This window comes from Zalophus californianus, chromosome 3 (assembly GCF_009762305.2).
Source record: "Zalophus californianus isolate mZalCal1 chromosome 3, mZalCal1.pri.v2, whole genome shotgun sequence".
Classification (NCBI taxonomy): domain Eukaryota; kingdom Metazoa; phylum Chordata; class Mammalia; order Carnivora; family Otariidae; genus Zalophus; species Zalophus californianus.
This window is the reverse complement of record NC_045597.1, coordinates 183,925,828-183,948,845: the sequence shown is the minus strand read 5'-3', so window position 1 is coordinate 183,948,845 and position 23,018 is coordinate 183,925,828. Positions and strand designations below refer to the sequence as shown.

The 23,018-nt window shown below is 34.9% G+C and overlaps 1 protein-coding gene across 13 annotated transcripts in view; it reads right to left on the bottom strand.

Annotated features, from left to right (window-relative positions):
• Positions 1-2,909: 2,909 nt before the first annotated feature.
• AGFG1 (ArfGAP with FG repeats 1) overlaps positions 2,910-23,018 on the bottom strand; it is a 79,226-nt gene continuing 59,117 nt past the window's right edge. For 4 of the 13 annotated variants that reach the window (XM_027588449.2, XM_027588460.2, XM_027588455.2 and 1 more), the window contains 7 exons: positions 22,172-22,352; positions 18,733-18,812; positions 18,431-18,523; positions 13,503-13,550; positions 11,301-11,459; positions 10,046-10,137; positions 2,910-9,437 (listed from right to left, as the gene is read on the bottom strand). In XM_027588449.2, coding sequence (XP_027444250.1) covers positions 9,378-9,437; positions 10,046-10,137; positions 11,301-11,459; positions 13,503-13,550; positions 18,431-18,523; positions 18,733-18,812; positions 22,172-22,352 — 713 coding nt within the window. In that variant the 3' untranslated portion in view covers positions 2,910-9,377. The remainder of the gene's footprint in view (positions 9,438-10,045; positions 10,138-11,300; positions 11,460-13,502; positions 13,551-18,430; positions 18,524-18,732; positions 18,813-22,171; positions 22,353-23,018) is intronic. The other 9 variants (XM_027588453.2, XM_027588462.2, XM_027588457.2 and 6 more) reach the window with 6 other exon arrangements.

Sequence of the window (23,018 nt, the reverse complement as noted above, 5' to 3'; positions counted from 1 at the left end):
GTGAGAAAATGCAGCTAGGAAATCATAAGCAAAATCAACTTCAGTAATCAAAGAAAGGAACATATGATAAGGCATTATTTCATATCCCTTAAAGCAATCATTAAAAAGAACTCCCCCTGGCAACCGGATATTAAGGTAAAAATGGGTCACTTATCTTTTTGGCATTTGTAAAAATTAAATCAATCCTTTTACACAGCAATTTAGTTGAGAGGATACAATGTTAATCCTTATAAGGATTGTGTGATTTTATAAGAATTTATTCCAAGACCTAACGCACATGAAAGGTTATACACAGCAAGGTATCCAATTAACATTAAATTATGAAAAATGATAAATGACCAAGATATACACTGTTCACTCAACAATTCTAAGAAAACCTGATGCCAAACCCTAAGTGTGTAAAGGGGTAGGTAAAAATTCTGATGCTGAAAAATTAGAAGCAATCTCAATGTTCACCATAGGGATGCAAACCCCACATAATGAAACATCACTGGCAAACAATGTAGATCTATGTTTGAAATTGAAAGAAACCCTTGATATATTGAGAAAAAGGTTACAAAATAGCATAGCATGACTCCACTCTGGAAGAGATCTTTGTATTTACTTATACATGGGACAGAATCCCGAAGCGCTTACAATATAGCTACACAATAGTATATTTTAAAAAGTAATTTTCTATATTTTTAGATTCTTTACAATAAGCGTATTTTTACAAGCAGAAAAAAATAGTAAATGTATTTCCAGTTTGGAAGAACATAGTTATGTGGGGAAATTATCTCAAAAATTAACTGGCTATGATCACAATGCAAGATCTGCTATGCGCAAGAAGCAAATACAGAAGGGGAAAACATCCAAAACTTGATCACTTAGGATAAGACTGTTTTATTCACTTCCATTGTTTTTTCAAAAAACTCACTCTTATTAAAACTGCTGTAACTAGAAGCTTCAAAGTATGAATATAGGAGAGGATGAATTTTAAAGTAAGACAGAATTCTACTCCTGCCACTTACTAAATAACTATAATCTTGGCCAAATAAAAACACCTAAATGTCAACTTTTGTCACAAATACTGCCTGCAAACAGTTGTTGACTATTAAATGATAGCAATTACATGAGATGCAGCTCACAAAATTGTTAATTAACAAATAGTGACAAAATACTAAACTGTATGATGTTGACACCTGGTATTTTTGATCTACAAAAACACCAATTTTGAGCTATTATTGTGAAACACTTAATTCTAATTCCCAAGGCTAATTACTAATTTAAACATGTACTCTAATGGCTGAGGGGAATCATACTTCACCATTTGGAAGAGGTCTCATCTTAAAGTTGAGGAACTGGAAGGATCTACATTACAGGCCTGAAGGCCAGTTAACAGCAGAACTTAAGATCTGAATGCAGGAAATTTGACTCTAAGTTTTTTCCAGACCCCCAATCAAGTTCAGTAAAAATTGTTAGCATACCATTTAAGGGGGGGAAGAATTTTAATCTTTTCTCATTAAATGAGACTAAAAAAGATTAGTTTTCCCCAGGGAGAAGGGCAGGTGATATTGGTAGTCATGGTGGAAATAAGGATTCTCAGGAAAGTAAATTTTCTTCTGGGTTCTGGTGATGATTATTAATGAAAATAATTTAAACAGAAATGTACAGAATAATCATGATGGATACAAATAATAGTGACAGCTACCACAAAGACTGGGGTATAAAGAACCAGGCGGTAGTTCACGATTTACCTGTTAAATTTCTATAGGTCATAGAATGGGTAAAACCCAATTACAATAAATCTATCTTAAAACCAAACATTAACATGTATTTCAAGAAAAAAATGTCTTTTAGGGGCCAAAAAAAAAAATCAGTATTGGAAAGTCAGTAAAAACACGTGCTTTTAAAAAACAGATGTTTTGTAATGTAAAAAGACAAAAAAGTAAGAAACGTTATTAATGTATAATTAATGGAATAGAAAAGATTAAGTTGGAAGTAGATGCATGAGTTGCTTTACAGAAAATACATAATGTTATGTGACAATTAAAGAGGCTACTCTCAAATAGTACACAAATTGAGGAGTCTTTATTTTGAAAAAATTCTTCCAACAATATTTTACAATGAACAATAACTCAACCAAATTTATCTACTATACTAAATGGTTTGAGAGATGAATACTGAAATCAGCCTGTAGGTTTTTGGCCCAACACCTAAAACCACCTCCTGCATTCAGATTTGTCTTCATAAATGTTGGCATATTAAACACATCTTCCAAGACCTGTCTTTCTGGCTAAAAAGGTTTCCTCCTTTCTTTCAGACTTCTCGGCAAGTCCTCTCCCTCCCCACACTTAGCCTGAAGGTGCTACAGTCCCCTTGCTATCAGCTAGTAGGGGGGATATCAGGCCTCACACAGAAACTATCCCAGGAAGCACATTCTGTCTTGACTAATGGTAAATGCACATTAAGAAATTCTCTGGACTCTGCCTAGTCTTTTGAGGAGTAACAAGCAGAACTTTTAAGTTATTATCCAAATCTTTTCTAAGGCAAAGGGAACTAGTTTTGAAGAATAAAATACATGGTTGTGCCAAAATATTTTACTGTAGTGAATCTATACCTTTTCTTTTTAAATATAAGGTATATTCTAAGCTAATGTCGATAAGCAAAGGTGCAACACCAGCAAGTAGTAATAGAAAATCATCCCAAAGCGCACTTTTAGAAACTTCCAGAGTCATGGGTAGGGACAATGGAAAAATTAAAGTGCAAACTGGGTATGAACTTGCACAACCTTTCGATGACAGACTGAAAACCTTCAAAGTTCAATTAAAAAGCACAGGATTTTTCAAGTATCTTTAGATAGTCGATTTGAAGGATTCCCCCGCCCCTTACAAGAGAGAATTTCCTAAATGGAAGCATAAGATAATAAACAGCTGGTGAGCCTCAAAGTTGAATGAGGTCTGTTTTATTGAGTTTCCAGTCAGGCAGGGTCAAGACTTATCTTCACATATGCATAAGGATGTTCTCAATTTTAATAATGTTTTTAGTAGAAAAATCTATACAAATACTCTCCAAAAGGGACATCCATATAATGAAATCCTGCAGCCATTAAAATAATGAGTTAGAGCTGGATGTGCTACTATGTAAAGAAAACCAAATTAAATAAAAAGAACCAAGTTACAAAATTGTACATTTAAAATAAAGGAGGACAGCAAGAGGAGTATGTATGTCTACAGAGGCATATGAGATAAATGCTAACATTTCTGAAGGACTACACAAGAATACAAGAAACTGTACTCCCCTGGGGTGTGGGAATGAAGTCACAGGAAGGAGACGAGATGTAATTTTTCACTTTATACCCTTTATATATTGCATAATTTTTAAAAATCATAAGCATGTTTTATAACATAAAAAAAAAGTCTTTAAAAAACCTGATTGTACCCACAGCATTCTATGAAACATTAACCATATAACATCAGTTTACAATTCTTTGCTGCCGTTTATTTAATGGTCATTTAGACAAAATTAGAAGGCTCCTTGGGTGTGTGCTTCCTCTCTCTCAAGATTAAGAGAAAATACTGAGAATTTAGAGTTTAAATCTTAACTCTCATTGATTAAACTGTGACTTGGATGATACCAAGTCAAGATTCTAGAGAACCAATGACAAAATTAACTTAAATGGGCATTTTAATCACTAATTAAAATATTTTATCCAAGATCACTTTTCCTTTTTACAAGAGTCCGAGTCACAAGATTTCTCTTTTCATTAAACTCCACAGCCCTTTGAGTTAGACAAGCATAGATTCCAAAAACTATTTAAACACACGTTGAATTCTTATGCAGGGCTATAAAATAAACAGAATACACAGATGCCAAAAGTTTGAAAAGAAACACATTCTTAGCAAAAGTCTTCACTGGAAATTAATACCATACATTTAAATCCTACAGGACTCCAAAATCAGAACAATGAGGTTTCATAAGAACCCTCTTACCCAGACATGGGATTTGCCAACTCGAAGGTCTTAAAATACATTTGAATGTTTGAGGCTAAGAAAACTGGGAGTAGGCCAGTGGCCACCTTAAGCGTGCATGCTTTAAAACTATTCAAAAATCCAAGTTTTTAAAACACTGTGCTGGTCAAACAAAAAACCGCAGACAGAATTCAGAGTATATGTCACGACTGTGCAAGCCTTACCATTAGCACAATAACTGGACTTTTTAATACCAAGGTTCACAATACTTGAGTCTTTCCAGATTAAATAACACCATGCCCCATTCACTTATTAAACTGAATTAGTGTCCAAATGCTTGCTAAATTAACAACATAAACAAAAGGCTCTTCAAATATTGGATACAATCACCAATAAATTTAATGAATGAGTTGTAGAATTGTGAGCGCTGCACTGGAGTTGGCTTGCAAAGGCCTGGGAGCCTGGTGCACATCTCTTTCTAATTCCAAGTTTAATGACATCAGATTGATAGGTGACATCAGCCATTGTGAGAGTATCTACACCACAAATATCAGTAAAGCAGTACAGAACAGGGCACTTTTTCATGAGAGAAAAAGTCTCATCGGCACAACACTAAGAATTACATCTTGGTCATATATTCACTTGTTCAAATATACAATGCAAATTTTTAATTAATGACATTATAATGTTCTAAAATATACAAAGGAAAATTTAACTAGTGAGGATGAATTTCATATAATAGGCTAACTTAACACAAATTTTAATAATGGCATCCTTTAGAAAGTAAATTTTAAAACCACCTAAGGCACAAACCGTATCAATAAAAGAGGGAATGTTTCTCACAAAATAGGGATCACTGTAATACTTCACAGATGCTTCTTTAGTTTAAAACAAGGTCCACTAATTACCCCATTAATTAACTTGTAAAGTTTAAATAAAAGCCTAGTGAATAAACTGTATTGATTTCATCAAATTATGAATGGAACTCAAATTAAATAACTAAGTTTTATTAGGTATACGGGATATAGAAAGTAACTCTCCTGGAATTTTAAGACTTTTTTTAAAGGGCTACTTACACAGAAATGTGACAGCCCTTCAATCCAACAATGAAATATTTGCTCTCCAGAGCAAAAGCTCTGTCATTAGCTTAGCCTCCCTATGCCTTGCCTTCCTTCATCCTTAAAGTATGCATCCACTTCAGGATTGTATAATACATGAAGAGCACTTAGCAAGTTTCTCATACATTTAAAGGGCTTAATAAATCACACCCCATAATACCACCACATACTTTGAAGTCATTACTTTTTAAAAAACGTATCTTCACAATGGTCTCCTAGAGATTAATTTTCTGATGGAAGTCTGAGACTGTTGGTGGAGACCAAAGATGAGGTGAGTCATTATGAACACAAGTTCAGTGAAGGAGCACAACACACAGACGAAGAAGGCCCAAGAAGCAAGGCACAGGGCCTGCCTGGGGATGGAAATGGAGTATTAGCTCAAAAAAAGCCTATTTTACAATATGCCAACAATAGCAGTAACAAAGCCAGAGTTTGTGGTGACTAATTATTGTAAACTATCTTTTAAAGTCACTTCAAAAAGAATTTCCAAGCATTCTGTTTAAATGAGAAGCAACACCAAGTGCTCTCTTTAAAGATGAACAACGTATAAAAAGCCACTGGTGGGAAAACCATAGGAAACCTCTTTCTAAAGAAGTAAACACATTCCTTTAAATCGTAATAGTGGACTTCCTGGAGGGTAGTGATTTTTTTGTTAGAGGAATCCACTTTTCATTAAAAAAATTCTTTAACTATAGCTAAAATTATTAACTATAAACATGAGAGAGAAGAAACTATTCATTTTGACCTCTTCAGCAAAGCATTTTTTCATTTTTAAAATAGCTATTTGATAGCTATTAAATGACGACACAATTTCAAAGTGGTCGGAATAAATGATTCCAAAATAAACATCAATAACCATGAATCAGAACTTGTAATATCCTTGAAGGACATATTCACCAATGTCATCATTATTAAAACAATTTCAAACAGAAATAGAAAATCCAGAAAACAGTATTAAAAACGTTTGCCGTTTCAACTCAACGTTCCACTTTTCCCACCAAGCAAAGAAAACCACTTGGAAGTTCAAGGAGCACTATGTTTACCCTACAACCACACACTGTTATTCTGGAAAATAGAAATTTAAAGTGTAGCACAGTGGTTTTCAAAGTGTAGTCTGAGGACCTCTGAGAGTCCCCAAAAGCCAAGTGTCACAACTATTTTCATACTACTACTAAAATGTTATAGGTCTGTCTCACTCATGAGTTCACAAGTGCACAGTGGAGTTTTCCAGGGCTCGCATGCCACATGACAGAAAAATCACTGTGATGCCAAGGGAGCAGGAGAAACTCACTGCTTCTCAGGCCAGGTGCAAAAAGAGATGTGCAAAACATAAAACAATGTTCTTCTCATTAATTAACTGCTTTTGGAAGACAACTAGTTTTTATTTAAAAATGGCATTTATGTTAACATGCAATGGGTTTGTTATATTTAAATGAATAAACACGTTTTTTAAGTATGTCAGTATTAATTTCTAATACAGTAATTTCTGATAGATACAAGCTACATAAACAAAAGCTCTTTGGGTATCTTCAGTAATTTTTTTAAAAGAGACCAAAATGTTTGAGAACTGTGAGTGCTGCCATACAAAAGCAGCCAGTTAGCCTTCTCTCCATTTTCCCAACTTCCAGGAACTGTACCAAAGAAGGTGTGTGCTGGGGGCTAGGGCAACGCACAGGTAAAGCGCTGAGAGGCTTCTTCAAATTTAAAAAAGGAATTATTTTAAGGAAGAAAGTGATTGCCTAATCTCTATTGTCACAAAAATGAGAAAAAAATATGCCTTTAAACTGTATCAACAATGTTTGCCACTCTAAAAAAAAAGAAAATTCTCCTTCCAGAGCAAAGACAGGAGAGAAGATCTGATTGAACCAGTAAGCCAGAAAATTTGGAGTTCTTCAGACTTGTCCTCCTCTTCAGTACTCAACACAATTCTGATGGGTCTATATAAAACCAAAAGTAAATCTGAATAGGAAAGTCTAACAAAAGTGAATTTAAATCCACATTAAGGCTGGATCACTTTTTAAACTAAGGATTTCGATTTTATAAGCACTCATTTAAAGTAAGTCAATAAGAGTTCTCATTTACTTACAAAGTTCAAGATTTACCCGGAAAAAAAAGTCTTTAAAATTATTTTAATAACAACTGTTTAATTTACTTATTTTTAGATGGAAAGCCTGGTAGGTTATTTCGGTAATGGCCTACAATTATATAGTATAACTTTGTACATATGAATTGTACAATCTAAAACACAGAAATTCAAAGACATTTCTTAAGCATTCCCTCCATGAAAAAAGGGCTGGAGAGAGACCCCCAAACTGTAGGTATTTCAAGGTATTTCAGCCCACATATCGAGACCTCTGCAGCATTCATTCAATATTAAGAGAAGAGGCATAATGTTCAAAAAGAGGCAGAGATTTCCCAGTCTTCTTGCTCATCAAAATAGTTAAGATAAACCACACACTGAGCTGGAGATGCAATGGGACAGCAAGGTTTTACCAAGTCTGGAACACTACACAGACTTTAAGATTGTGTAAAAACTCATGTAGTCACCACTGGAAAAGGTATTCAACACAAATAAAATGTTTGAAGAAACTGATGTTCACTTCTTTTAATACCAAAACTTTAAAAAAAACGTTTAATCATTGTAAGATAAAACTTTCCAAACACGTATTACATTTGTTTATGTAATTTTACCTTTTCTTGATGACACAGAGTCATAGTACCAGACTATTATCAGAACATGATGTAATACAGTGATGTCCTCTAGGCTGGCCTGGCTGTCCTTACCCTAAATGGTCGACAGGTTTTCATGGTTTTTCTATCTCCTTCCAAACCGTCACTTCTGAACTGCTAATATGCTAGGCTGGGAAATCAAATAATCAAAATTTCACATAAAAACAAACATATAGAGACCCTGTGACTTATGTGGGTTGCTCAAAGGCATTTAAAAAAGAATTATTCCAAGTTTCTCAGTTGTGTTCTGTATTGATGAGACTGCTAGATTACATCTCGATGAATGAGGCATTACTGTACATAAATATTTAAACAAGTTCATCTATTAACAAAAAGATCTAACTAAACATTAGTATCGTTGCCTTTTTAAACAAAGTATTCTATAACTTTAAGGTAACACTGGGTTCCAGTTTTTTTCCCCCAGAAATGAACATAAATAAATGTCCTATTTTAATAATATCAGTTTGTCCAAACAAAGGGGGGAAAAAAAAACTGAGGTGCAATCATGTCACAGTTAATGCATGTCTGCTTCCAATACATTCAAAGACAGTATTTTTGTTTAAAAATCAATAGTTAAAATAGGACTTCTGCAGTCTGAGAATTCAAGATACTTAAAAAAATTTGTAAATACACATACATGCAAATTCTTCATATATACAAATTTTCACAAAATTAAGAAGTTGCAAAGAAATTAGAAGGATTACGGTGAATCTGACAAGCTACATTTAAATGCTTTACCACTGACATATTCCTGAATATAGCAGTCATCGTAGTTTTAATAAATTTTCTACATGGCCTTTTTTATAAAATTTTTTCTTTTAGACATAAAAGTTAGTCACTAGAAGTCTTCTGAAATTCTAATTTAAGAATTCAAGATGTTCTCAATTCACTACTCATATTTTAAGGCCACTTTGGTAAAGGCATTGCAGCAAGAACACAAAAACAATAGCATATTTTCTAATATTTATTTTTTTCACCTGCAAACTGTAGCAAAACATGATCAGCTTTATTATGCAGACAGGTATCCCTCTAACATTTTTAAAGAATTTAGGTATGTATAAATAGAAGAGCTCTTTAGAAAGGAAAAATTCAAGAATGAATAAAACCTTCCAATTTTGACTTTGTAACTTTCCAGTAGCAATGGTTAAAATGATTTTAGGTCATTCATTCCAAGATATATGACAGCACCTTAAAAGTGGCTGATCTATCTCCCCAGTAACATTTCTCACATAACAATGTGTTAAAGTTACAAATACTGATATGCACAAATAGCTAATTTCTAAGAAAAATATGTACAGTACTGCAGCATAATGAATGTGGTATCTGCAATAACTTAATATTAGCCAATTTTTAATATACATGATACCGCTACCTTTTTCTGCCAATTCACAGGTTAAAAGTTGTTACCGGAGCCCTCTGTTTTGCACATATTACCTGGTGTTTAATACACAATGCAGGCTTTTTAAAGACTTCTCTTGTGTTTAAAGCTAAGATCAGTGAAACAAGACAACAGTGCAAGAGGCGGAGAGATGTAATGTGACCACGTAAAAGTTCGTTCCAGTAAAGTGTCTATATAAGGCTATAAGAAAGGATTGGTTGATGAGCTTCCTGTTGGAAATTGTCCTGTTGGTGCACCAGTCTGAAGGAAAACATAAGACAATAAATAGACAAGTAAGAGTGGTATATGTGTGAAAATATGAAAAGATTAAACTTTGATTAAATCTTATTTAACAAAACAGTATTCAGATTAGAAATTATTTTGTAATTATTAGCAATCCTATTTATTCATTAGTATTAGCAACTGATATAGTAAAACTATTAGGTGTCAGAAACTGTGTTATGGCCTTTAGTATCCATTATTTCATATAATTCTCCTAACAGAATCTAAGAAAACGCATTTATGATTCAAACCAAGTCTCCGACTCCAAGCCCTTTTCACACAGTTCACTAAATCTATAGCTTTTCATAAAGCATTATTTTGACAAGAAAATAGAAAAGTTTCATGCTATAAAATAGCTTATTTACTGTCAATGTTTTGATTTGCAACTGATTAATGTGTGTGTGTGCATGTGTGTGCGTCTAAGTCAAAAAAGGATCATGTGTGACGGCTGCCTCAATCTGTAAGATTTTATACTGTCACATCAGTAGAATAGCAAACAGTATCTAGGAGAGTCACATCTTGCTTTTCCCAATTTGAAAATAAACACGTAACAACTTATAAAGTGCTTAAAACTGCATCTCACTTACCATAAAAGGATTACTAGATACTCCAGCAGCTGCAACTTGACCAAAAGGGGTTACCACTGGCTTTGTTTGTCCAAATGCTGCAAAACCTGCACCTTGTTAAAATAGAACCACCAATTATAACCCATACCTTTCAGAGACAATTTCAGAGAAATTTCTACCAGAGCAACAATAATAAAGTATCAATGTTTAATTGTTGAGTCTCATGCTCTTTCAAATACCAGAGACAAACTTCCTGTGGCACATGTAACAGAGCTTTCATACAGCTTCTCAGAAATGGTTACTTCTGATTTGTCTCAGCTACATAAGCTGCTGACATTTGAATTAACAGATGATTTGTGACTATCTGAGATGGACTGTGAGTAAAACACAGTGGTTTCATGTGAACAGCACAATATTTGTTAGGAAATATTTTATCATATGGCTCTGGCATGGACCTTATTTCCAAATTTTTATCTAACCACAGACACTAAAAATACATATACAATTATAATTTAAGAATAATCTTCAAATCTATGGACTTTCAAACTTTACCAAATAAGCTTATTGGGTAAAAAAAATCCCTGGCCTCTAGAACAAGTAACAAACTCTGACCACAATACAGTTACCTATTTGGAAAATTAGTCTATGTCTCCAACATAAATAAATAACTTAAACAAAACAGCAGATCCACAACACCTTTCTGATGCAAAACAAAAATACTCAAAGTCTACAGAGTTTTGTTTTAAAATCAAGAGCCATATTAAAACATACAAGAGAAATTAATAAAGAAAGAGAGTTGGGGGGGCCTGGATGGCTCAGCTGGTTAAGTATCCGACTCTTGATTTCAGCTCAGGTCGTAATCTCATGGGTCTGAGATCAAACACCTCCTTGGGCTCCGCTCTTAGCCGAGAGTCCGCTTCAAGATTCTCTCCCTCTGCCCCTCCCCCAACTCATGCACAGGCTCTGTCTCTCTCTAAAATAATTAAATAAATCTTAAAAAAAAAAAAAGAAAAAAGACAAGACACGGGAGATTCTAAGAAGGGGTATTCTTTAGTCTCTCATTTCTCCTAAATCTATAACCTGGTCCCAAAAACTTAGCAAATCATTCAGTTTTCTAAGGCCCAAATCAATGAAGACGTTTATATTTCTGTAGTAAACGTTTAGCAGACAGTGCCACATCATTCTCTGCACAAGCCTTTATGTCCAAACATACAAGATTATGATACATAAAGGATATGTGAAGTGGACTTACGGCTAGCCAAGTGTTAGATCTTACCATTGGGCTGTTGAGAGAAAGCTGTCTGTTGAGGGAAAGCTGCTTGGGCTGGGAAGGCAGGCTGCTGGAAGCTGCCGCTGAAGCTGGTGGGAAGACTATAGGAAGCGGGAGTCCCGAAGCCCGCGGGCATGCTCATGGAGGCGGTGCCAAAGGTCGCGGCTGACAGGAAAAAGCAAGGGCTGATCACTGACACACAAAGGAGCAGGCTCTGCTCCTCATACCACACTACAGATTGATTTCATTTGAAAACATTAAGTTGTACACCAAAGGCATTTTAAATCCCAAAACGCTAACAAAGTTAGTAATAAGTTTTAACATTATACAGTTTAACACAATCTATAAAATGTTGTTCTCCTGAAACCCAATGACCAGAATGACACTAATAAAGCTATCATTTGAAATCACAAGAAAACTCAAAGTAATTAAAAGCCTAAACAGCAGTCAAATTTAAAGCCCATCATCATGCAAGTCACATGTATACTAATATACATTTCTGCTTTTAGTTTTGTTTTGCTATATACAGTAAAATAGCCAAAAATTGAATTTTATCCACTGAATTGTCTGTTATAACGTAGTATGTTCCTGACAAAAAAATTTTACAACTTCTAAAAAATAGTTCATTGAAGATAACAAGACTTATAGGAGAAACAGAGTTAGAAGCAGGCCTCTCAAAACCTATACAGCTTTGTAACCAGAGCCCAAAGGGGGGGTGGAGGGGGATGGCTTTCCCTAATAAAACCACTAACATATTAAAAAAGAACATGTGAAGTTCTCAATACGTCAATTCCAAAACAAATACATGGACCACCATATCCTGTTTGAAAGATAAATAGACTGCTCTGGATAAGGGGTTTAAGGTTAGGACTCCTGAGTTATAGATTAGGGCAAATGCATAAAGATTGAAAAGGTAGTGAAATAAGCATTCTTAGAAAAGATGGATGTAGGGTGAATTACTGCTGTGATCTAGACTGCACTGAAATCAGCGTGTTAATAACAACCACTACCCATGTGGTATGCTGCCATCATTCGCCCACTTATGAATTACTTATAACCTAATCTGCATTAGAGAAATTTATGTAGTAGGGGCGCCTGGGTGGCTCAGTAGGTTAGGTGTCCGACTCCTGATTTTGGCTCAGGTCATGATCTCAGGGTTGTGAGGTCGAGCCCCACATTGGGCTTTGGGCTCTGCACAGGGCCTGCTTAAGATTCTCTCTCCCTCCTCCCCGCCGCCACCCGGCCTCTCTCTCTCTTAAAAAAAATTTAAAAAGAAATGCATGTAGTAGCAAAACAGTTTACTACTTACTGCTAGTGAAGATTAAAAACAGAACCTTCTGAATGTATGTTCTAGAAAAAGTCTTGGTAAAGTAAGAGCCAATAATGGTGCTTTTAAGGAATACTAGCAATTACAACAGTGAAATATTGTTGGCATGATGCTATCAAAAACATGGTAATTCAGTGAATTTGATTTAAAAAAAAATTTAATTTACCAACTTGCTCTCTGACTTAAGGCACAGGAATTCATCCTAAAAGTGTGACACAGATTATATATTTAAAAAAAAAAAAAACCCTGGAAGTCATATTACAGATACTGCCCAAAGTAATCTTATAATCCTATTGTTTACAACAATGCAATTTTTCTCATTGAACCTAATCAGAATGCCGAATTTTTTGAAATTACAATTGATGAGAAAACAGGAGAAACAAAAGCCACTAGGAAGCAAGTGAATTAAAGAATAATAAGCACACTGCAAGGGAAACAGAAGGGTTTCATAACAGACAACAAAGCACTGACAAACTTTGACAAATCACTTTTTAAGAAAGCACTAAAAAGCGAAACTTGTATACAGTTAGGCAAAACCAAACTCCATGGAATAATGTGGTAAGATGGTTTGGTTTATCAAAAAGGTGTGAAAGTACTATGAATTCAAACTCAAGAAAAATAATCAAAAAAGCTATTAACATTCTAATGTGACCACAGAGGTAAGTGATAATGTTTTTCAGCATTAGAACACAAATCACCACAATTTTCATATGTAACTTTAAATATAATGTAATCCCAATGCCACACATCCATGCCCACTCCATTATAAAACATGGAAAAAACTTAATTCCACATGCAGGGATCCAGAACACTAGCAGAAGCTTCCACAAGCAGGTAGACAAATTGCCACACAAATCTAGGTATTAGTTGTGGCCACCTACCAAAATGAGCGTGAGGAAACACTTGAGAATGCATTGCTCCAGAAAGGCCTTATGGAAAGCCATAAAGAGACCAATGTCAATTAACTTATGGATAACTATTCAAAATAAAAGTAAACTTGTTTAATTAAAAAGTCCTAAAATTAGAATACACTGTTACAAAGTGGGTAGCATAAGAATACATAATAAAAACATATCCACAAAGTCTTTTAATTTCAACCACATTGATGACACTAGTATTTAACCTGTTTGAAATAAAAGGGAAATTAGAATAATAAATACCAGAGAAATACCAAATGAAAAAAAAATTTATGAAACCCATTTTTAAATAAACACTAACATTTTTTTTTCATGTCAAGATACAGCTATGTCCATAAAAAGACTTCGTAGGCCTCAGGAGTTACACCCAAGCTATTCATAGGATTATCTAAAATGACCTAGAATCTACCTTTCACATCTGAAAAGTCAAATCTTGCGGAGAGCACCTGAATGATGTTTGATTGTTTATAATTCTGCACTAACTAGAAATTCATAAAGATAACTCAAGTGAACTAATTAAGTATGATGAGGGGAAAATTATTCAGTGTAGATCATTAGAAAGGTGAGCAAAACTTGCAGTTTACAATGTAATGGCTGAAAAGAGAAGAGAAGAGAAAAATGTATCCTGTGTAAATCTTACCGGGCATAAATGAGGTCAGAGAGGTTACACATAAATACGTGTAATGAACAGAAAACAAATTTAGGTTTGTAAGTACTAGAAATTTTTTGTTTGTTTTAACTATCTGGAGTGGAAATGTTTCTAAAATGTATGTCCATGCATTTTAAATTACCATACTTAACCAATTAAATGTGGAAAAACAGAACGATTGAGAGATTAGAGTGGTTAGGAGTCTTGGTTCTGTTATTTTCTAAGCACAGAAGGTTATTTAACTTCTAGAAGCTTCCATTTCCTCATTTGCAAACAGGAGGCAGAGGGATGGATAACAGTACCTACTTGACAAAGCTGCCATGAAGATAAATTTAATAAATTTTTAAAAAGTGCTGTAAATATTCAATGGATATATTTTCCTTGCTAATAACTTTAAAAGATGTGTACTTAAGAGATACATCAGCACTGTGTTCTGAATTCAACAAAAGGGTTAATTGAGAAGGAAGGGTTTTATAATAAATAAGTTAGGTCACTAGGTCACTCTATGTTTATCTCCTTCTTAAAATCCTTAAGTCTCTTGAGAAGTCCTGCACTAAGAGTTGAATTGTTTATACCAGCGTTTCCCATATACGTTTGGCCCTCTTCCATGGAGTATTTGATAACATCTCAAGAGTCATGCTCTACAAAATACACTTTGGTACAAACTGACCTTTAGTCAACAGTGACTGTGAACCAATATGAACTGCCATAACCTCAGTCTGCGACAATGATGCCCTTGCCCTCTTAAGCTCTAGTCCTGGACCGCTATAAAACTTTTTTAGACTTAACAGCTTTTTGAGATATAATCCACATTATCACACTATTTGTCCAATTAAGTGTAGAATTTAATGCTTTTTAATATCTTCCCAGGGTTGATGGGCGCCTGGGTGGTTCAGTTGGTTGAGCGACTGCCTTCGGCTCAGGTCATGATCCTGGAGTCCCGGGATCGAGTCCCGCATCGGGCTCCCTGCTCAGCAGGGAGTCTGCTTCTCCCTCTGACCCTCTCCCCTCTCATGCTCTCTATCTCATTCTCTCTCTCAAATAAATAAATAAAATCTTAAAAAAAAAAATATCTTCCCAGGGTTGTAAAACCATCATCACAATAGAACTGTAGAACATTTTCATCTCCTCCACCCCAGACCCCCGCCCCAAGAAATTCCATACCTATCAGCTGTCACCCTCCCTCTAACCTCCCCTCCCTTTCCGTCTCTACAGATGTGCCCATTCTGGACATACCACATTACAAATGGAATCACAGGTTATACATTACTCTGTGACTAGCATCCTTTAGCCTAATATTTCCAAGGTTCATCCATGTTGTAGCATGCGTCAGGACTTCATAATGGTTTATTATCAAACAAATTTCCATTGTATGATTATAACACATTTAGTTTATCCATTCAACAGTTGATGGACATTTTGAGTTGTTTCCACTTTTTGGCTATTATGAATAATGCTACTATGAACATGTGTGTACCAGTTTCTATGTGGATGTACATTTTCATTTCTCTTAGGTTATATTCTTAATGAGTGGAATGAGTGGAAAGAGGAAACAGTGCTGGTTTAGAAGAGTTCTGGGTACAAATATAAGATTAGTCACTAATCAATTCTGAAAGTTTAAGGCAAACCCATCAAATCGGTCTCCACCTAGGTAATAAAACTAGGAGGCTGGTCTAGATGCTACTATTATTCTTTCACCTCTACATTTCTATTAAGTTTATCTCCTTGGGGGTGAAGAAAATCTTTTACATCGTTCATTCATTAAAATGAAGTTAGGAAAATAAAGACTATTCATTCCATAGCAAAGGACAGAATTATAAGAGAATTTCATAATAACTGAAAACTGTATTAACTGTTAGGATTTAAGGCCTCAAAAGCTCTGTAAGAAAGAATGCTATTATAGAATCCTGAAATGAAAAAGGTCTTAGGCCATATTAGCTAATATCCTAATGAAGATTTCTATGTAACATGGTGAAAGAAAATTAAAGCCCCAAAGCTTTATAAATGCAGAAGAAAAATGATTATTAAAATGTGTATTTTAAGAAACCTATCAGTAAAACATTTTAAATTTTGCCAAGAACTACTACACAATAACCTCCTTCAAAAGCTACCTCAAATGGAATTTAACAAAATATCTGAAAGCAACAAAAAATATTTCCTAAAGAATATTAATTTTGACATTGGAAATTTCTAAGCATAGTATATTTATCAAGATACTATTCATATTTCAACTTCAATAGAAACATAAGTAGTTAACATTTACTTTTAATCATTTCTGTAACAAGGTGATCAATGTGATAAAGCGGTTTATAATGGGAAAAATTTTTTACCTTGAAATAAGAATTTGTGGATACAATTTACCTTTCAATTGTGCTTAGCCTAATACTAAAGATCACCTTATAACATCTGAACATACATCATACCTTTTACATTCTTGTACATCCTATGTAGATCCTTAACTTTAAAGGACTTTCATACTCTACATAAAATAAGCAAAAAAAGCCCTAATGACAAACCTCCAAACAAAATTTGGAGGTACAGTCATGAAAGGAAAATAATGGGAAAGATTTACCAACCATCTAGGATAATGCAAAGACCATGCACAGTGATTTGTATCATCTAAGTTCTCACAAAAACCCTGCCAGTTGGAGAATATTGTTCACATTCTACAGAAAAGGCTGACAATAAGGCTCAGAGAAGTTAGATCAATACAAGCTTAGTCAAGGTACAATCTAAGTTTCCACCCTTCAGTTGTCAAATGGGGTTACAAAGGCTATAAAAATTGTGACAGTATCTTGCAAACAATTTTAAACACTCAACAAATGTTAGTACATCTTCCTAACATCTTTACTCTACTCTACTCATATACAATTAACATTTAAATTAGGATCACCTAGCATGTAAATACTAAATCAGGATCTGAACACAAGTGTGGCTGTACCCAAAACAAATTCACTTAACTTTTCTGAGCTTCATTTCCCTCAGCTGTCAACCTGTATTTGATGAGAGTTAAGAGGACTAAGTAAGACAATGTACAGAATCCTATGTGCCCAGAGACATCCTACATATTCATTCCACCAAGTCAAAATAATGTGCTAAGAAATAGAAACATTACATATATCGTAACTGATGAGTATTTCCATCCAAAACACAAAAGAAATTAAATCACTGATTAGGTATACCTGAATTAAAACAAAAACAAACTTTTTAAAAAAATTATGTGAAATTAAAGTACTTATTAAACATCTATTACATGAGATACCAACAAATTATGACTGAAGAAACTCCTACTACAATTCCTAATCTTGCCAATGACACGGATTTGCTAATAATTACCAATTCTTATGGCACGAATTATGTTACAAGCACCTCACTCTTTCAAGATTTCCCATCAATATGTGCTATATGCTTAAAGCTTTCGTTCTAAAATCACTGAGACACGTACACAAAACAAAGCTGGCCAACTTTAAACCTAATGGGTCTCAAGCTATACCACATATACTTGTGGACACCCCAAAACACTGGCAAACAGTCCTGGTGTTCAGGGTGACAGGACAACAATCAAAGAGGCTCAATACGAAAACTATGTGGCTGGCTTGTAGCATGAACCAAAAAGAAAAAAAGGGAAGGGATAAAGAGAATGAAAAAATTATCAAGAGAAAATATTCAAATATTATATCCCAAATCAAATCAGGTTTATACAACTTAAAAAATGTGAATGCCCTAAAAGAGAGAAGCAGTAGAAAAGACCTAATTGCTAAGACCTCATGTAACAAACCTAATGCGTTTTTCGCCATCTCATGAGGAGGAAAACAAACAAAAACTTCTCATAAATTTTTCCTATTAAGCTTCAATGAGTAATAACCAGTAATTCCAAAACCAGACCACCAAATGAGTCAGAATTACTGTATTCAAAAGTCCCATCTTGGTCACAAAGTGGCTGCATGGCTCTAAGAAGTCTCGCCTCCATGCTTGGGCTGCCTCACCTGAAGAACGAAAGCTGTGACTGAGCTGTGGGGAACACTAGAGAACTGCTAGGGTCCCTCTCAAATATGAAAGTCCAGGATTTTATAAACTTTCAGCTAGTGTACACTTTACAGACAAGCTCTTCCATCCACTTCCTCCCATTCACTACAGTAAGAAAGAAGAACTTTATTTTCTGATGTTTTTCCCATGGTGTCTTTGCAATAAACAGACAGCTTTTCCAAAGTTTTCTGTTCTATAATCTATATTTATTTCCTACCTGTTGCTCCTCTGGCATTGGTCTGAAATGGATTTGTAGAAGATGCCACAGAAGGACCAGCAGCAGCAACAAATGGATTTGTGGAAGGCGTAGCTTTAAAAAATTACAAAAATACACTATAAAATCCTAATATATTTGTATTCAATTATTAAAAATATTTATTCATACATTTATGAAGATAGAAAATTAGAGCTTTCTGATAAAATAATGTTGCTTTCATAGCCTTCCAGTATTCCTAAGAAAATGCAATACAATACACACAAGCTCTTTATAAAAACCAGTCTATGTACCAGAAACACTACCTCCAAAGGGAGCAGGCACACTTGAAGAAGCAGGCTGTGTCTGTGCCGAAGCACCCACTGGCACTGTTCCAAAAACACTGCTGAAAACAAAAACAGAAAGAGTTCTTTTTATTTTTTTAAAGCAAGGGTAATCAGTCTACAGGGTGGCCATAAAATGTGGAAACAGGTAATACTGAACATACCATGTATCACAGCAGTTCTTAAACTTTACATCTCAGGACTCATTTACATTTTGAAAAGTTACTGAGAACCCCAAAGAGTCTTTGTGTAGATGTGCTGTATATTAATAATATGTATAGTACAGAAATCAAAACAAATTTTTAAAAATTTCATTCTTTTAAAATTAACCATAAAGCTATTACATGCTCACATAGTAGCATTTTTATGATAAAGAATTATTTTCTAAAACCAAAGGAACTTAAGAGCCACAATGGTATTTTTGCAAATCCCTTCAATGGCTGCCTTAATAGAAGATTGTCCTGTTGTGATACGCTGTTTAAAGTTTAAGAAGAAAAACTGCGCTCATAGACACCTAGCTGAACAAACCAGGAGAATGTGATGAGATTGAGCACATTCAGGGTGGTATGGCCATAGACAAACTAGGAGAATCTGAATAGCTTTTTCAGGTAACTGTGAATACTTTCCTTGGTATCATACCCAAAATGACAGTGATAGTTTACCAACGGTTAGCTGCAAAATGGAATCTGAAATCGTATCAATGAACTCCTTTGCACTCTACTGAAGTAACACCTACTAACCTATCTTGCACTTCAAATGAATCTTTTACCAATTTTATATCATTTGGAAAATATCTGATGCAAATCTAAATGCCAACAATTTCCTTATGTAAAAATCAAAAACTTACATTCATTAATATCACCACTCATCAAAAAGTAATGTGAAGCTGTCAAGTTCATGATGGAGTCAATAAATTTTCTAAAATTCTAGTATTTGCTTGGAAGTATGAATTTTATCAGTTATTTTCCTTAAAGTGACAGACTTAAATATTTCATTTTTGAGGGGCGCCTGGGTGGCTCAGATGGTTAAGCGTCTGCCTTTGGCTCAGGTCATGATCCCAGGGTCCTGGGATCGAGTCCCGCACTGGGCTCCCTGCTAGGCGGGGAGCTTGCTTCTCCCTCTGCCTCTGCCTCTCTCTCTCTCTCTCTGACTTTCATAAATAAATAAAACATTTAAAAAAATTTCATTTTTGAGAAAATGTCTGCCAAATATCCAAATCTGAATAACCATGGTGTATCAGTCTTACTTTTAAGGAAAACCAGTGTTCCATAAAATAACCAGTGTTCCATAAAACAACGGATATATCCATTATTATATGTGGCTGGTTCATTCCACAACTCAAACAACCACACAAGCTTGACTGTCCGCAAGTCACCCACCATACTTCAATATGCAGCAGAAACTACTTGATACATACCTTACTTGAATACATAGAAAGTCAGGACATTATTTAAGGATCAGTATTTAATAAAATTAGATTTTTTAAAAAGATTTATTTTAGAGAGAGAATGGGGGGGCAGAGAGAGAGAGAGAGAGAGGGAGAGGGAGAGATCTCAAGCCGACTCCCCACTGAGCTCAGAGCCCACCATGGGGCTCCATCCCACCCATGAGATCATGACCCAAGCTAAAACCAAGAGTCGGACGTTTAACCGACTGAGCCGCCCAGGCGCCTCAGTAAAATTAATTTTTTTATACGGTTTCATCAAGAATATTTGTAAGAATATATAAATAAGTCATAGGGAAGGTATGTACAGCACGGTGACCACAGTCAATAATATTATAGTGCATACTTGAAAGTTATAAAGAGAGTAAATCCTAAAAGTGAGCTCTGTATGGGGACGGATAGTAACTACATTTACATGATCATTTCACAATATACACAAACTTCAAATCATTATGTTGTACACCTGAAGTCAATGTTATATACCAATTATACCTCATTTTAAAAAATTAAAAAAGAATATTCATAAGAAAAACTAAATCAAGACTATTCACAAGTAAAACTGAAATGTGTGGTGGTAAGAAATACAATGACTACTAGATGACTACTAGTACAGTTTGGTGTCGTGGTCTTAATTTGTGCTAAAGTGCTGGCAAGTTTTTACTTGTCACCATTTCTGCACCATCAATACAAATGTCAAATACTAAAAACACAAATAACCTGTCAGAATTATTATGACTATCATTTTAACTTCAAAGACCCCTTGAAAGGGTCTCAGGTACCCCAAATGTTCCATGGACCACACTTTGTGAACCACTAATACACTGTAATATAATATCAATAAACCATTTGTTATGTATACCTATGTTTCCAGACTTTATGGTCACCTTGCTATAGATCACTATTATATATGTCTAACACAGACAATCTTAATGAAACAAGATATATATATAAATACTCTAAACTTTATTCTTTGGATTCAATTTTTCCTTTTTGGCATATAGAAAATTAACTACTGGAGAGTCCAAGTAGTTAGTGTTATAATCCTCCCATTTCTCTCTAGAAAAGATGCTAAAGGGAAACAAAAAGCTACTCAGATAACAGAAGAAAAAAGAGACAAGTCTGTAGGATGGAAAACAAAGAGATGGATAAAGCACTGTATGGTAAGTCACCTATACTTCTGCATCTGTTTGCTTCAGAAATGTAGAAGTTACAACTGTAAGAGTTTTTAAAGATCTACTGCTGTTATAATGTGTTAAGACTTCCTGCTGCCGGGCGCCTGGGTGACTCAGTCGTTAAGCGTCTGCCTTTGGCTCAGGTCATGATCCCAGGGTCCTGAGATCAAGTCCCATATCGGGCTCCCTGCTCTGCAGGAAGTCTGCTTCTCCCTCTCCCACTCCCCCTGCTTGTGTTCCTGCCCTCGCTATCTCTCTGTCAAATAAATAAAATGTTAAAAAAAAAAAAAAAAAGACTTCACGCCGCCAAGAATTCCCTCACATCAGATATATTTGAACACAGTTAAGGACATGTCTGTGTTAATACTAGTTGGACACTGACGAGATACAGAATTGGGTCCTGGGTTCTCTTGCAAACATTTCTAAAAATGTTTATTTACAGCTAAAGCTACAACATGTTACTTACAGTGTTTAGTCTTCATGACTAAAACCTGTACCTTAAAAGTATATAATCTGCTAAATGGAGTCTCTGCTCAGTATAATTAAATCTGTATATAACCCCTCACTCTGAGATGTGTACATACTCTCAATTACACTTTAGTGTTCAAGGAAGAAAAGTAACAAAACCTTTGATTAAATAAAAACTCAAGGATATTTTAATTAACAAATTAAACTCAAGTTTCTGCAAACTACAAAAATATTTAAGAATTTAAAAAATATGTCCCCAGTCATTATTTAACATTATTATTCAGAGTTGAAAAAAAAGATGCAACATGAAGCAGGAACATTGACTGAGACAAGGTACCTGCTAGCATTACTTGTGGAAGTATATGCGTTACTGGAAGTGGCTGCAGAGCTGAAAACGCTGTCTAGTTCTGCCAGGGCTGCATATTTGTCTGAGGATGCACTTGACTGACTGGGAACTGAAACCACAGAACCAACAGGAGCTTTACCTGCGGTCCCAAAGCCACTCCCCTGATCACCACCTATAAACAAACAAAAACAAATTACACTCACTGAAAACTTAGTTATGCTTTCAATTTATCAACCACATTTGCCACGAAACGTGTAAATTTAAAACCGATTTAAAGCTAAGTAAATAAATGGACAGGACTCTACAGTCTTATGTAATAAACTACCTAGAAACCATCGGACAAGATTAGTTGCTACAGGTACCACTGTGGTAGAGACAAAATACTGTTTCTGTAACAAAAACGAACACTCTGTACCAATAACATGTCTAGCTTATGTATAAAGAACATATTCTCAAAGTGCTACATTAACATCTCCAGAACAGGTTATTCTCATTCGAGTGAACATACAAATTTATAAAATGCTACACCCAATGTGAACCCATTAACAGTATCATTTTCCCAGGGTTGTCCATAAAAAATTAGACAGTAATAAGAGGAGACATTTACACAGCACTTATCATGTGCCAGGCACTGTTCTAAATGACTGAGATACAATAACACATATGAGTTCAACGCTATTACTACCCTCATTTTGGAGCTGAGAAAGCACGGTCAGAGATCAGGATGTAGACTCCGGTCCAAAAGCAGACCTTTGCTGTTCTCTACCACACTATGCATTCTGAGAGGCAAAATACTGGCCTTAAGATCAAAACCAGGTATAAAAATATACTGTAAAAA